The 14,530-nt window shown below is 49.7% G+C and overlaps 2 protein-coding genes across 15 annotated transcripts in view; one reads left to right on the forward strand and one right to left on the reverse strand.

Moving 5' to 3' along the window:
• LOC100985629 (UL16-binding protein 2) overlaps positions 1 to 14,530 on the forward strand; it is a 75,965-nt gene that overhangs the window by 35,481 nt on the left and 25,954 nt on the right. For 6 of the 13 annotated variants that reach the window (XR_010112314.1, XR_010112313.1, XR_010112310.1 and 3 more), the window contains exons 2-3: positions 10,511 to 10,775; positions 13,259 to 14,438. The gene's annotated coding sequence lies outside the window, so the exon portion shown is untranslated. Of the gene's footprint in view, positions 1 to 10,510; positions 10,776 to 13,258; positions 14,439 to 14,530 lie in introns of those variants that run through there. The other 7 variants (XM_057302610.2, XM_063605025.1, XM_063605026.1 and 4 more) reach the window with 4 other exon arrangements.
• LOC100988536 (UL-16 binding protein 5) lies at positions 8,201 to 14,461 on the reverse strand. 2 transcript variants are annotated; one of them, XM_003811514.6, is made up of 5 exons: positions 14,260 to 14,461; positions 10,877 to 11,140; positions 10,367 to 10,648; positions 9,499 to 9,709; positions 8,201 to 8,396 (listed from the first exon to the last, which is right to left on the reverse strand). In XM_003811514.6, exons 1-5 carry the CDS (start codon positions 14,342 to 14,344, stop codon positions 8,231 to 8,233), a joined length of 1,008 nt encoding a protein of 335 aa, XP_003811562.1. In that variant the 5' UTR covers positions 14,345 to 14,461; the 3' UTR covers positions 8,201 to 8,230. The 2 variants fall into 2 exon arrangements, with proteins under 2 accessions (XP_003811562.1, XP_063461091.1); XM_063605021.1 differs by having other exon boundaries at positions 8,201 to 8,846; positions 14,260 to 14,416.

Here is a 14,530-nt window from a genome sequence, read left to right on the forward strand (position 1 = left end):
ATCCTCCAAAAGTGCCCCTTTTCTCTCAGTAAAACCAAAGTCACTGCAGATGCCTAGAGAGCCCTGCGCAGTCTGGCCAGCTGTCCGTTATGCCCCCTCACTCGCTCAGTTCCGACCTCCACCCTCGGCCTCCTTGCTGGTCTTCAGAGCCCTGCAGATGTCCCCGTGCCTTGGGACTTTGCATTGCCCTCCCTTCAGCATGGACTGCCCTTCAGGCATCTGCCCGGCTCACTCCCACTCCTGCTCCCAGGTGGCACACCCTTCCACGCCTGGTTCTCCCCGCCCCTCCCATTTGGAATCCTCGTATTTCTTTCTTTCTTTCTTTCTTTTTTTAAAATTGTGGTATGATTCATGTAACGTGATTTTTCATCTTAACCACTGTTAAATGTAAAGGCCTCTATTTCATAATGGGAGACCTCTGCCTGCCCGGGCCATCCTGGACCTTCTTCACCTGAACTTGTTTCCCTAAAGCAATGACCACTTTAAAACATACCTTAGTAAGCCGGGCACAGTGGCTCACACCTGTAATCCCAGCATTTTGGGAGGCCAGGGCGGCTGGATCACCTGAGGTTGAGTTTGAGACCAGCCTGGCCAACATGTTGAAACCCTGTCTCTACTAAAAATATGAAAATTAGCCGGGTGTGGTGGCCAGTGCTTGTAATCCCACCTACTCAGGTTATTGAGTCAGGAGAATCACTTGAAGCCGGGAGGCGGAGGTTGCAGTGAGCCGAGATCACGCTACTGCTTTGCAGCCTGGGCAACAGAATGAGACTCTATCCCAATAAACAAACAATCAAACAGACCTTATTAACTTTTAATTGTGGTTGCAACAAATTACTGCAAATTTAGTGCCTTAAAACAACATACATTCATTCTCTTACCATTCTGGAGCTCAGAAGTCTGAATAGTCTCACGGGGCTATCATCACTGTGCTGTCAGGGCTGTGTTCCTTTCGGAGGCTCTCGGGGAGAACCTGTCTCCTCCTCGCCTTTTCCAGCTGCTCAATTGCCCACGTCCCTGGTTCAGGACCCCATTTCCTCATCTTCAAAGGCAGCTCCACCAGGCTGAGTCCTGGTTCACATGAGAACACTACCCCTCCCTGGCTGGTTCTCCCAGGGCAGCTGATTAGCCATCTCAGCTCCATCCGCAGCTTTCACTGCCTTTTCCATGTACCCCAACACAGAGGTTCCAGGGACTGGATCTGCCATCCTGAGGGTTGGAGAGGGAATTCTTCTGCCCAACACACATACCATATAATTTACATATCTATCCATTTAAAATTTCTATCTCTTACTAGAATGCCATTTCTGTGAAGACAAAAACCTCATACAAGGCACAGAAAACAGCTCCCCAGGGGTGAAGGGGCTCAGAGGGGCCCCCTGGCTCAGGGAACAAGGAGAGGTGTCAGGGCAGCCTCCCTGGGTCTCCAGCCTTCACAGCCAGTGCCTCCCAGGCAGGTTCCAGCCGCAGCAGTAGCAAAAGAGATGTGGTGGGCAGCATCAGGCATTGGCGAGATTCCTGACACAGTTCAGTCGAAAAGAAACTTCCTAAACTGAGGTCACCTCAAGGAAGCTGGAGATATGTGCCACCTTACCCAATGGGTACATGAAATACAAATACAAATCCTTTTCCAGGTTGTGCAGGTTACAACTGGCCCAATTCTATGCCTGGTCCCCTGCCCTGTCCTGCTGTGACTTGCCAGGGTGGGGTGCTCATTGGCCTCCAGGCTCCACTCACTTTTCTGACCGCACCCAGTTTCCACCTCCAAGTCACCCCCCAGACTGCTTCTCCTTTTGCTGTTGTTTTCTCAGCCCAGCAGAAATTCTAATATTCGCCAGGCTCAGCCCTGCTCAGGGCACCGGAGAAGGAGCCTCTGAGGAAAATCTTGGCACAAGGAGCAGCTCTCCCACCTGGATTTCCAGCACCCTCTGTTTTCTGGGAACTCCTGAATTTCTCTGGCCATTGTCACAGGGGCTCTGCCACGCAGTTCCCCTGGCGGCTGGCCCCTGACATCTGGCAAAGAGTTAGGAATGCAGGTGGTTTCTGGCAAATATGTAGGGCCTATGAGATAAGAAAGTGGGGGAAGCAAGATCACGTAGGTTCTCTGTGAGAGAGGCCCCATGCCCAGCAGGACAGAACATCCCTGGCTCACAAGGGCCATCTTCCCCTGTCTTCATCTCTGCCTGGGCTCCAGCTCCGTCCTGCCTGACAGAGGCTGTGGAGCAGAGCACTGGGCTGCTGGTCAATGCCCTGGTCTTTGGATAGACCAGTCTCCGGATGGGGTCACAGTGGGAGAGCAGTGGGCCTGGGAGGTGCAGGGTTAGTGCAGGGCAGGGCTGCCTTGAATCTGCAGGTGCGGGGCCACCAGGCTGGACCTATCTGTATGCTCAGCACAGGAGGTTGCAGTATTGCCTGCCCTCAACCTCCTTTTCCTATTTCTGCTGCTAGAGGGCACTGGGGACTGGGGTCAGGCTGGGGGTCTTGCCATCCCCTCCTGATCTCCTCCACTCCCTGTCCACAGCTCCTGATTTCCCTGCCTGGGCTGCCCCCACCAGAAGTCTCCAGGCCTAAAATCCAGTAGGAACAGGCAGCCTAGCCTGTCCCCAGGGGTTTCTTTAGCACTTGCAGGAGTCAATAAGGCTTCAGGTAGGAAGGCCTGACGCCTTCCTCACCCACAGACGCCTAACAGGTGTTTCTGGAAATGTATCCTGTGGCAGCCAAAGAGGCGGGGCTCCTCAGTGTGTTTCCAAACAGAGCCAAGCACAGAGTTCATCGGTTGGAGGAGTCAGATCAGCTGCTCATTAGTGTGCATTTGACAAGCCTTTGTACTGCGGGGAGGAAAAATGATTTTCATGAAAAAAACAAACAGGAGTTTATTATCTATCTATCTATCTATCTATCTATCTATCATCTCTTGTATATACACAGGAAACACCTGGAGAAAACAAGTAATCCTTAAAGTGCTGGCTTAGAACTCCAGCATCTTCAACAGAAAACAATAAACGTCTAGAGAAGTGGCAGATCATGGGAAGGCCAATCTACGGCATCAGAGAAGCTTGTGGTGCCTCTGCTGCTGTCCCTAGGCCTGACAAGAGTCTGAAATTGTCTTTGGTGATCAACCTTTGTCCTTTCTGGTAGAGAGGGGAGGATACAATCAAAAGTGGCTCAATAATAACTGGAAAATAAATGGAAAAGAAAGATGTTCATTTCATCCAGGTTCTTGAATTCATTGACATACAGTTGTACATAGTATTCCCTTATAATCCTTTTTGTTTCTGTAAAGTTGGTAGGGATGTTTCTTCTTTCATTCCTGGTATTAGTCATTTGAGTTTTATCCCTCCACCATTTACCTAGTCATTCTAGGTTAAGGTTTGACAATTTGGTTGATCTTTTCAAAGAACCAACTTTTGGTTTTATTGAGTTCGCCAATGTTTTTCTATTCTTTATTTCATTTATTTACACTCCAATTTTTATTTCCTTCCATTTGTTATTTGGGGCTTAGGTCACTTTGCTCTTTGAGTTTCTTAAAGTGAAATATCAAGTTATTAATTTGACATAATCCTTTCTTTGTCCTGTTCTTTCTCAGTATACTGGCATTTATAGCAGTAAGTTTTCCTTTAAGTGCTGCTTTATCTGCTTCTTATAAATCATAGTATGCTGTGTATTTGTTTCCATTCATCTCAAAGTATTTTCTAATTTTCCTTGTGAGTTTCCCTTTCGTTGATTGGTTCTAAGAGTGTTTATAAAATTGTTTGTCTTAAAGATGATTCTGCCTGATATTATTAATAGCAATTTCAGTTGTCTTTGTTTACTATGGATGTGTTTTATCTTTTCCATATGTCTACTTTTAAACTACTTGTATCTTTGGATCTACATTGTATCTTTAGATCATTTTTAAAATGCATTCTGAGAATCTTTGCTTTTTCTTTTGAATGTTTATCACTTTGACATGTAAGGGAATTACTGCTAAGGTGGAACAGAATTTATGTCTGCCGCCTTTTTCTTAGTTTTCCATATGCACTATGTCATTTTCTTCATCTTTTCCACCACTATTGCTTTGTTTTGTGTTAAACAGATATTTTCTACTGCATCATTTTACTGCCTTTATTGTCTCTTTTTCATTTTTTATTTAAAAAAGTTATTTTGTTAGTCATTTCAGGGGATTCCAATTAATATCTTAATTTACCACAACCTAGATCATATTAAAACCAACTTAATTTTAACAGGATGCAAAATCTCTGCTCCAATATTGCTCTGCTTCTTCCCCCATCTTTGTGGTATAAAAATGATATATACATAAATTATATGGCATGTGTTTTGCAAAGAATAATCACCTGCCACCCCCACCCACTCCCGCCAATCCCAGAGGATGCCGGTGTGAATCCCTGGAACCCTCCACTGGGTTACATGGAAAGGGGAGTGAAGGCTACAGATGGAGTTGAGGTTGCTCATCATCTGCCCCGGAAACGGGGTGATTTTCTGGATTTCCCTGGGGTTCCAATGTAATCACAGGATCTTTATAGAGGAAGAGGCAGACGGAAGAGGGAGAACCAGATGAGGGGCACAGTGAGGACTTAATCTGATGGAACTGCCTTTGAAGATGGGGAAATGGGCCCTGAGCCATGGATGTGGGCAGTTGGAGAAGCTGGAAAAGGGGAGAAGGAAACAGGTTCTCCCCGAGAGTCTCCTGAAATAACAGCCCTGACAACACAGTGATGTTAGCCCATTGAGATCCATTCCAACTTCAGATCTCTAGAATGGTAAGAGAACAAATTTGTGTTATTTTAAGCCACTAAATTTGTAATTTCTTACAATAGCAATCAAAAGCTAATGTTGCCTGTTTTAAAGTGGTCATTGCTTTAGGAGGAAAAAGTTCAGGTTAAGAAGGTTCAGGATTGCCTGAGCAGGCACAGATACTGCCATTTTAAATAGATGCCTGTGCATTTGAAAACGGTTGAAATGGCTCCTGGCTGTGGCAGGGCAGCAGGCTGGGGCCATGGCAGGCCAAGTGCAGGCCCAAATCAGACTGCAGGAGCTTCACATTCACTCTGGGCAGGCACCTGCCTCTCAGTAGCTCACTGAGAGATGAGGGCACCCAGCAGGGGTCCCCAAGGGAAGGCATAAAGAGGGAGCCAGCCTGAGATTAAGGGGCTGTGAAAACAAGGCTTTTCCAGAAGTCCTAGCTGGTTACCTTCACAGCTGCTTGCAAAACAGAGAAATTCTACATCCACTCACAGCAGCCATGTCCACAGGGTGCTCCAGACGGCCAGGAAGTTAAAGTCACGCCACCTGGCTGTGGAGATCAATGAGGCTGAAGTGCAACAGGAGCAGCAGGAATCCCTCCTGGGAGATCTCCAGGATGACATTCCCCCAGGTGACAGCCTACCAGGCCCGGGGAAAGCCCTGGCTAGTAACCTCACAGCTGCAGTGTGGCAAATCAAACAGAGCTGGAGTTGTCTGGTAGATCCTTGGAGCGGGTGCTGCTGCCCCACATGGACACCTTCCTGCAAGTGCATTTTGGCCCCATCTGAAAGGGCTTAAAGGAAAGCCTGCATGGCTTTTCCCCGGACATAACAAATCTGTTTCTTGATGTGGAGGCCAACCACCAGGCCATCACGATGGTCCAGGATAGTGCTGTGGCCAGGGCTGACTGCCAGGAGCTTGGTGGTAAATTTGAAGCCAAGATCCAGGAAAATGCTCAGAGAGTGGGCCAGCTGCAAAAGGATGTGGAGGACTGACGGCATGCTCGGCGCTCTTCCCTGTACACTCCCTCTCTGAGGTCCAGGCTGATGTGGACACCAAATTGAAGAGGCCAAACCCAGAAGGCCTTGCTTGTTCTTGCTTGTTGAGTTGTTTAAGTTCCTTGTAGATTCTGGATATTAGAGCTTTGCCAGATGCATAGTTTTCAGCTATTTCTCCCATTCTATAGGCTGTTTACTGTGTTGCTAGTTTCCTTTGCTCTGCAGAAGCTCTTTAGTTTAATGAAGTCCCATTTGGCAATTTTCGGTTTTGGTTGCAATTGCTTTGGGTGTCTTCATCATGAAATCTTCGCCAGGCCCTATTTCCAGAGTGATATTTCCAAGGTTATCTTCCAGGATTTTTATAGTTTTAGGACTTACATTTAAATCTTTAGTCCATGTCGAGTTATTTTACTTATATGGTGAAAGGCAGGGCTTCAGTTTCATTCTTCCACACATGGCTAGCCAGTTATCCCAGCACTATTTGTTGATTTTGTTGAAGGTTAGACGGCTGTAGGTGTGAAGGATTCTTTCTGAGTTCTCTATTGTGTTCCACTGATCTAAGTGTCTATTTTTGTACCAGTACCATTCTGTTTTGATCACTGTAGCCTTATATTATAGTTTGAAGTCTGGCAGTGAGATGCCCCTGGCTTTTTTTTTTTTTTTTTTTTTTTTTTTTTTTGCGTATGATTGTTTTGGCTATTTGGGCTCTGTTTTAATTCCAAATAACTTTTAGATTAGATTTTTCTAATTTTGTGAAAAATGATGTTGGTTCGATAGGGATAGTGTTGCATCTATAAATTGCTTTTGGAAGTATGGCCATTTTAGCTATATTGTATCTTCTAACCCATGAGCATAAATTATTTTTCCATGTATTTGTATTGTCCCTGATTTTTTTCAGCCACGTTTTGTAGATTCTCTGTTTCCACACAAAATCTAGCAGAATCACTCATTTATTACTCACATCGTGGAGGAAAAATGAAATAACATTAATTCTCTACTGGGTAATACAAGAAAATTCTAAACTCAGTAGGTTTTTGGGAAATAGAACTCTATGTTGAAATATTAGTACAGAGCAATAAATTGCTGAGGAAATAATCATTAATATAATTTTTTCTTATTAAATAAAGAATTATCCTTCAGGACACAGAAAGAAACCCTGGAGGTCTGAAGTCTAACATGATTGTTTTACTGACTGTATCATTTGGAAGAAAGAGGTCATCATTCAAAAAGTACTTGATTTTTCAAACAAAAGCAGAAGAAAGAAAATGTTGACATACCTTGTTTAGTCAGCCAGAACTTTAATTGCAGGAATTCCATCAGGTAGCACCAATAAAAAATAGCATAAGATGTTAGGAATAACCGCTGGTAAAATTATTGACAAAAGGAATCAAGGCAGTGAATGAGCTATTGGGTCCATGGTGTCATCATGATCTGCTGGAGGCCACTGGACATACACAGTAGGTGGTGGGCAGGTGGCCAGACAGAAGGGCGAGTTTGATCAAGACCCTGCTCACAGGGGCTTTTTGGTATCATCTTTAACTTTCAAAAAGGACACAAATGTTGGTTTAAGAGATGAAGGAGAACCTGGATCACTTTTCCAGGGCAGTCTTTCCCTAGGCACTCCACGTCTCAGAGCCCACTGCACTAAAGGACCCGTTTTTCCATTGAGCCCCAACCCTGGCACCTGCAGCTTGGAGCAACCTCTTTCCTCCTTCGTCAAATCACGGTGTCAGCCCAGGCCCTGCACCTGACCAGGGGATGGAGTGGAGGGGCCTGCAGGACTGAAGCTGGTAGTGATGGGCCTGCTCCCTCACTCAAGGCCCTCTCTACCATCTGATGAGAAGGCCTAAAACATGGCAAGGGGTAGGGGGAGCCCATCCAAAGAGAGGGCTCTGTATTCCTGTGTCCTTGGCATTGGGTGGGCCTGCAGGCAAATATTCCTCCTTCCCCTTCTTCCTCAGCCTCTCCTCACACTGCAATCAGCACCCATAGCTCTGAAGGTGACTGTCCCTGTTCCACCTTGTTCATTCCTTGTCCAGCCCAGTGGTGCCCATGGACTTAAGCAGCAGCTCAGGTCCCCCATGTCTGAGTCCACTCTGCTCCTGGCAGGGCCATCAGCGGGCTCAGGATCTGGGGTGTGCAGGAGGGTGATGGCAAGGGAGCTGCCTCAAGGTCTGGACTCGAACCCCATGGGTCCATGGGACTGACTTTTTAAAAATTTTTTTCATGAGCAGCCTCTACTCTTCGCCTTCCACCTTAATTCCTGGAACCCAAGTCACTTTCTGTGGGAAGGCAGCCCTGCACCCCCTCCTTTTCAATTAGGTGTACCAAGGCTCTCCCAGACCCCTCCTTCTGGGATTACACTCATAGTTGTAGGGACCAGCCCTACAGGGCCTGTGGGTTTTTCTCTTCGTGTGCGGAGATGAGAGATCGTAGAAATAAAGACACAAGACAAAGAGACGGAAGAAAAGACAGCTGGGCCCAGGGAATCACCAAGATATGGAGACCTGTAGTGGCTCCGAATACCTGGCTGCGCCGTTATTTATTGTATACAAGGCAAGAGGGCAGGGTAAGGAGTGTGAGTCGTCTCCAATGATAGGTAACGTCACGCGAGTCACGTGTCCACCAGACAAGGGGCGCTTCGCTATTTGGTAGCTGAGGCGGAGAGAGAGAGGACAGCTTACGTCATTGTTTCTTCTATGTATTTGTCGGACTTCAATACTTTCACTAATTCTGCTACCGCTATCTAGAAGGCGGAGCCAGGTGTACAGGGCGGAACATGAAAGCGGACCAGGAGCGTGACCCTGAAGCACAGCATCACAGGGAGACGTTTAGGCCTCCGGATGGCTGCGGGCAGGCTTGACTGATGTCAGGCCTTCCACAAGAGGTGGTGGAGCAGAGTCTTCTCTAACTCCCCCGGGGAAAGGGAAACTCCTTTTCCCGGTCTGCTAAGTAACAGGTGCCTTCCCAGGCACTGGCGCTACCGCTAGACCGAGGAGCCCACTACTGGCCCTGTCTGGGCATGACAGAGGGCTCACACTCTTGTCTTCTGGTCACTTCTCACCGTGTCCCTTCAGCTCCTGTCTCTGCATGGCCTGGTTTTTCCTAGGTTATAATTGTGGAACAGAGATTATTATAACATTGGAAAAAAGAGTAACACTACAGACTAATGATTGATAATATTCATAGATAATCATGTCTATATTCTATGTCTAATACAACTATTCTTATTTTAAGTATTTTCTTTATTATACTGGAACAGCTTGTGCCTTCAGTCTCTTGCCTTGGCACCTGGGTGGCTTGCCGCCCACACATATCTCTCTCTTAGCCTCAGAGATGGAATCCCCCTTCCCTTGTCACACCTCATGTAAAGCTACCATGATGCACCTAACCCAATTAAGAGGACTGCCCATGTCTGAATTCCTGCTGCCTGCAGGCCACACACCCTTCCTGAACAGAAACCTGCTCTGAATCAGGCCTGAATTTGCTAAACCCTCTCAAGCTCAACAGACCCTGAGCCTTGGTATGGCACCACTGCACCTTTCCCTCTGGCCTTTGATGGTGAGAATCCATCAGAACTCAGGGCAGAGCTGCCCAGGTCATTTCCAACAAGCAACACAAGGTCTCATTCACCTGTCTCATGTCAGGATGAGAAGGTTCCAGCCATCGGGAGGGGTGGTACTCTGGGAATTCTCCATCCCTGTCCTCCCTCCTCACCCACCTGCCCTTTGCTCCATTCCCAATTCTGCCCCCATACCTGTCACTCCAAAGGACTCTCCTCAGCAGCCAGGTAGGATGAAGCAGGGGAGGATGAGGAGGAGGCTGCAGGGACTGAGGGTGGTGGCCATGGCTTTGGGTCAGACTGTGCCTGGGGCACATGAGGAGACACATGATGAGGAGGCAGCAAAGGATGAGGGTGGTGGCCGTGGCCCTGGGTTGGGCTGTGCCTGAGGACATGGTGGGTGGTGCTGAAATGGAAGCACAAGAGTGACAACCCTTGTCCAGGCCCCAAATCTGAGGAGATGCCTCCTCAGCTCCTGCTGACCCAGGTCATCCTGGAAGGCAGAGGTTTTGTCCCCTCTGCTATGGGGCAGCCCCTGGGACAGTTCCTGGGGTAAGAAGGGAGAGGGGGTGTCCCTTGGCCTCAGGAGCTCACAGAGCTGCTGAGGGAAGCAAGGTGACAGCAAAGCCCACCCTCCTGCTGTGGCGGAAGAGGAGGTGACGCTCCAGGGTGGGGGAGGGGAGGGTCTCGAGGCTGGCCTTGGAGGAGGTTTTGATGGATTTCCAGAAACAGACCAGAGGAGGAAAGGAAAAGTGATTCTCAAGAGGGAACACTAAGGAGAAAGGCCTGAAAATAGTGACACCTGCAGTTTCGAGGCTGGTGAGAAATCCACAGTGTGGGGAACAGAAGCAAGTGCAGTGAGGAATAGGAGTCAGGAGGGAGAAGGAAGAGGAGGGTGGGAGAGCACAGGCATGCCAGCACCCCCAGGAGGAGCACCCCACGAGGAGGTCATTTTAACCTAAACGTGTACACTGGGATGATTGAAGCTGAACTCAAGAACTAACTTCTTGAGATCACCATTTCTGATCTCATTTGAGATCCCCGTTTCTTTTTCTCCTGTTACCTCCTGCACTTGGCTCCAGGGTGCTGTCCATGCCCATCAAGAAGTCCTCAAGCCATCCTGTGCAGTCTCCCATTGAGATGTAATGGAAGGACATGGTCATATCCTTGTCATTCTCCCACTTTTCTTTCATCTTTCTGGCTCCAGGATGAACCGTTGTCCACATTCTCTTCTCTGAGTCAAAGAGGAGGAAGATCTGTCCATCGAAACTGAACTGCCAAGATCCGCTGCTGTGTCCTTCGGCTTTCTGCTCACAAGACATCCTTGCCTGCAGGGTGAGGGGTTCTGCCCCCATCAGAGAGAGATCAGCTCTGGCCTTGACAGATATTCAGCCCCCATCCTCTTCCACTTGCAATTTCCTGGTCTTACTTGCTCTGCCACATCCTGGCCTGGCCTCTAGACGTCTTGCGGGGTAAGATGACCTTCCTATTTGTATTTTTACATGAAAACTATAAATGTCTCTAACCTACCACTGTATCTGCTCCCTCCTGTCCTGGGCCATCTGAAACTTACCTCTTGGTATGTAATTCTCCAGCTGAATGCCAAGTAGTTGCTCTGTGAGCATGTCTACCACCTCTCTCAGTACTGGGTTCTGTGCTTTCCAGGCCTTTGTGACATTTAGTTTCTTCCCCAAGTGACTGATGGGTATGACTCTCTTGTTGCCACAGTCATAGCGAAGAAAAGTCTTTTTATCCACCTGGCCTTGAACCGCACACCACCGTGGTCCAGGTCTGAACTTAGGGATGACGGTGATGTCATAGCAAAGAGAGTGAGGGTCTGTGGAGAAAGGCAGGTGAGAGTTGGGTGGGGAGAAAAAGACCCCTAGATACCCCTCCTCCACACTGTGACAATAAGAGGAAGCCTCTGGAGGGCTGGGCTGGCCCAGCAAGGAGTGCCCCCTCCAGAACTGTGGTGTCCACAAGATTAAGGCGAGTGCTCCCCACTTCCATGAGGGCAAAGAGGAGGAGGAGGAGGAGGAGGTCTCTGCCTGCTGAGAAACCACATGTCCCCAGACATGTCCCACTGCCCCTCTGTCCACATCGGTCAACACATGACCTTGCTAGAAAGGTGCCAGGACTGCTAGAGGAGGAAGGGCCTGGATGGCAGAGGATCTTCAGCAGTAGCCCACGTGGACTGTGGGAGGTGGGACAGGGTGTGGGGGCTGCACCTGAGGATACTGGTGCATGGTGGGACGGAGTGAGGATGGAACCCAGTTGGATAAAGAAGAGTTAATTGTCATGGTCACAGGATTTAACACGTTGGCAAAGCCCCTGGTGGTGGTGCTCATCTACTATGAGGATGCCTTCCTGAAACCTTGGACAAAGGGATGGTCCACACAGCAAGAAATAGAAAAATCTGAAAATCTAAGGCAGGCAGTAGATGGAGGGATCACAGGCTCAGAGAAGTGCCCAGGCTGGAGGGGTCTGAGTGTGAAAATCCAGAACAATGTCCATCTGCTGTGCTCGTGGGAAGCCTGGAGGACTCCTGTTTACCTGGCATAAAAAGAAGGCCCCATGAGAAGGCACCAGAATGGGATGAAGCTCAGGGATGCCTATTGCTGAAGGCCAGGGTTGGGGGCAGGAGATGCTCTTCCTGAAATGGGCTCCCAGTAGTAATGGGACGAAAAATCCCGAAATAACAGATTCCAGGTGGAGGCTGTCAACTGTCAGGAGCAAGGAGGGTGCAATGATGGAAATGATTAGAGAAGTCACAATGCCAGCTGGAGACCTCAGTCATACAAAGCTATGCCCATGGCTCATAGAACAAAGGGGTCCAAGATCCAGAAGAGATGGAAACCCAACCTGAATAGTGCTGGATTTAAATAATTACAAGAAACAGAGATAAAACAAATGATGGATGACCAGGAGGCTGAAAGTAGCTAGTCCTTCAAGAACGAGGCTGCTTTGCCTAATTTGCAGAATAAAGCCACTTCTCAGACCCTGAACCCATGACTAGAAGAAGACACCAGTTTCCAGTGAGGAAGGACCCTTTAACCCCGCAGCAAGTGCAATGATTCTTTGTGGGCTTCTCCAAACGTATTTATGGCCACTAGAGTTTGCTATGAAGGGCAATTTTGTAAACATGTAAAGGTGTGCAGGGAACATATTCTCCATTGTAACTGCTCAGCTCTGCTGTTGAAGCTCAAAAGCAGCCACAGGCAATCCATGAATGAGCGAGGCTGGACCTGCCTTAAGTGCCCAATGACCCAAGACCCCCTAAGATCCTAGAGGTACATGTGGTTCCAATGTCTAATTGGGGAATCACAACATAGATTCCATGTGAATGTTCAGAAGCAAGGCACCGCCACTCACAGCAAGGAAATCTCAACATTAAAAAGTGTCTCCTGTAGAGTACTGGGCCTTGGCAGAGATGGGGCCTTTAGCCGTGGAAGGGCCGTGACCATCCAGCCTCAGAGCTGCCCATTACAGGTGGGCTCCTCACCCTCTAGGTCATTAGGAAGAGAGGCCTGGCAGTGAGAAGACACGGGTGGTTCTCCAGGGATGGGCAGGAGAAGGGCCACAGGGAACCGGGAAGCTGCGCAAGCAGTTGGCCCCAATTCCCAGGACACCACGTGGCTGCACCCCCTTACCCTCAGCTTACACCTCAGGTTTCAGGGAAGGTCACTGATGGCCCCCGTGGACCATAGATGCCACTCAGCAGCAAAGGAGGGGAGAGTAGACCCTGAACCATGGGACCCCCACTCCCATCACATCCACACCACCCAAAAGCCACAGGCAAGGTAGGACCACCTTCTACTCTCCAACTGACACCTGAGACACCACTTGGAGATGACACCATAGGGGATGGGGTACTATTTGCTGGTACACTGTAATCCCCTCATCTGGGGTCAGCGACCTAGGACAGGGTCCAAATCTGGTCCCCCCTCATTTGCAGGTTGCCATTGCCTGCTGTTGCTCTACAAAGGGACAGGACTGGACACTGAGACGGAGAACCCATGGCCTGCAAAGATCACAGGGCATCCTTCCTCCCTTTCTAGAAAGGGTTTGCTGACCCCTGTCTACACACTGACTATTCTCTATGACGCTGGCGCCCCAGTAGGAACAACAGGCAGGTCTGGGCCCCAAGGGCAGAAGTGGGTGCCTCTACTCACCAGAGTTCCCAGGGTCATCCTGGAGGAAATGGTGCTTCCCATGCCCCCTGCACAGGTTCTGTGGGGAGCTTGGGGTGTGTTTGCTGGGGTGTGTCCTCAGGCAAGAGGCAGAAGGTGTCACGTGGTGTAAGAGGTCGCGAGGGCCCCTTCATGGATGGGGAGACCTCTGGGGTGACCAGCTGGGCTGAGGTGGGGAGTAAGAGGATGTTACCTGGGTGGTGGCAGTGGATGGTGAGGGGAGGGTGGGAAGTGTCTGCTGAGCCGCTGGGTGCAGGTGAGTGTCTACAGGAAAGTGCAGGGAAAAATTAAAGGGCACGCAGCCCTGGGGGTGCTGGAGGGTTTGTGTGGTTGAGAGCGGGTGAGAACAGAGCAGGCTGGTGGCTGGTGGGAGTGTCTGTGATTGTGTCCCTGTGCAACCCCACTTCACCCCTGTCCTGACCCCAGCTCGGGTTCTGGGGGCTCTGGTTTCTCCTTCCCGAGGGCGGGTGGGACTGCCGGGCTGCACTAGGGATCCCCGCTCCACGTCGCCCTCTGCAGCCCTCTGGCCCCTCCACTCTCTGGGGGTTCCTTTCCAGCCTCCTCTCTGACCAGCTCCTCCCCTCGGAGGATAAGTAGCCTCCGGGAGCGGATCCGGCGGGAAGGAGACGCGGAGGGAAACTGAGCGGGGGCGCAGTCCGGGGTGATCGCACGGGTCCTTCCAGAAGCCTCCCCTCCTCTGAAGCCCGCAGTCCACAGCCCCCCACGGTTGGCCTCCGCCCCGCTTAGGCTCCATCCCCGAACTCACCGGCCAGCCCGGTCCTGCACCAGCTGGACAGCAGGAGCAGAAGCGGGAGGCGTAGAAGGAACGCGGGGCTGGCGGCCGCTGCCATTGGGGAGTTGGATCGCAGGGGACAGCAGAAGCGAAGCCCAGCCCGTGGATCACCTGGCGGCTCGCAGGCTGTCTGAATGCAGCCCTAACCTACAGTAAGCCCTAAACTCTAGCACTCCTTCTGCCCCGCCCCTCGGAGGAAACACACCCCCTTTGCTGAGCCGCTAGCCAATCAGGTGTCTCTCAG

Source organism: Pan paniscus, chromosome 5 (genome assembly GCF_029289425.2).
Source record: "Pan paniscus chromosome 5, NHGRI_mPanPan1-v2.0_pri, whole genome shotgun sequence".
Lineage (NCBI taxonomy): Eukaryota > Metazoa > Chordata > Mammalia > Primates > Hominidae > Pan > Pan paniscus.

Bases quoted from the DNA above. Each gene is read 5' to 3' on its own strand.
- LOC100988536 (XM_003811514.6), bottom strand. From the start codon at position 14,344: ATGGCAGCGGCCGCCAGCCCCGCGTTCCTTCTACGCCTCCCGCTTCTG. The intron at 10,649-10,876 runs GTAAGTTTCAGA...TGATGGGGGCAG, and splicing joins GGAGAATTACATACCAAGAG to AACCCCTCACCCTGCAGGCA. The intron at 8,397-9,498 runs GTATGGGGGCAG...TCTCCGCCTCAG, and splicing joins AGAGTCCTTTGGAGTGACAG to CTACCAAATAGCGAAGCGCC.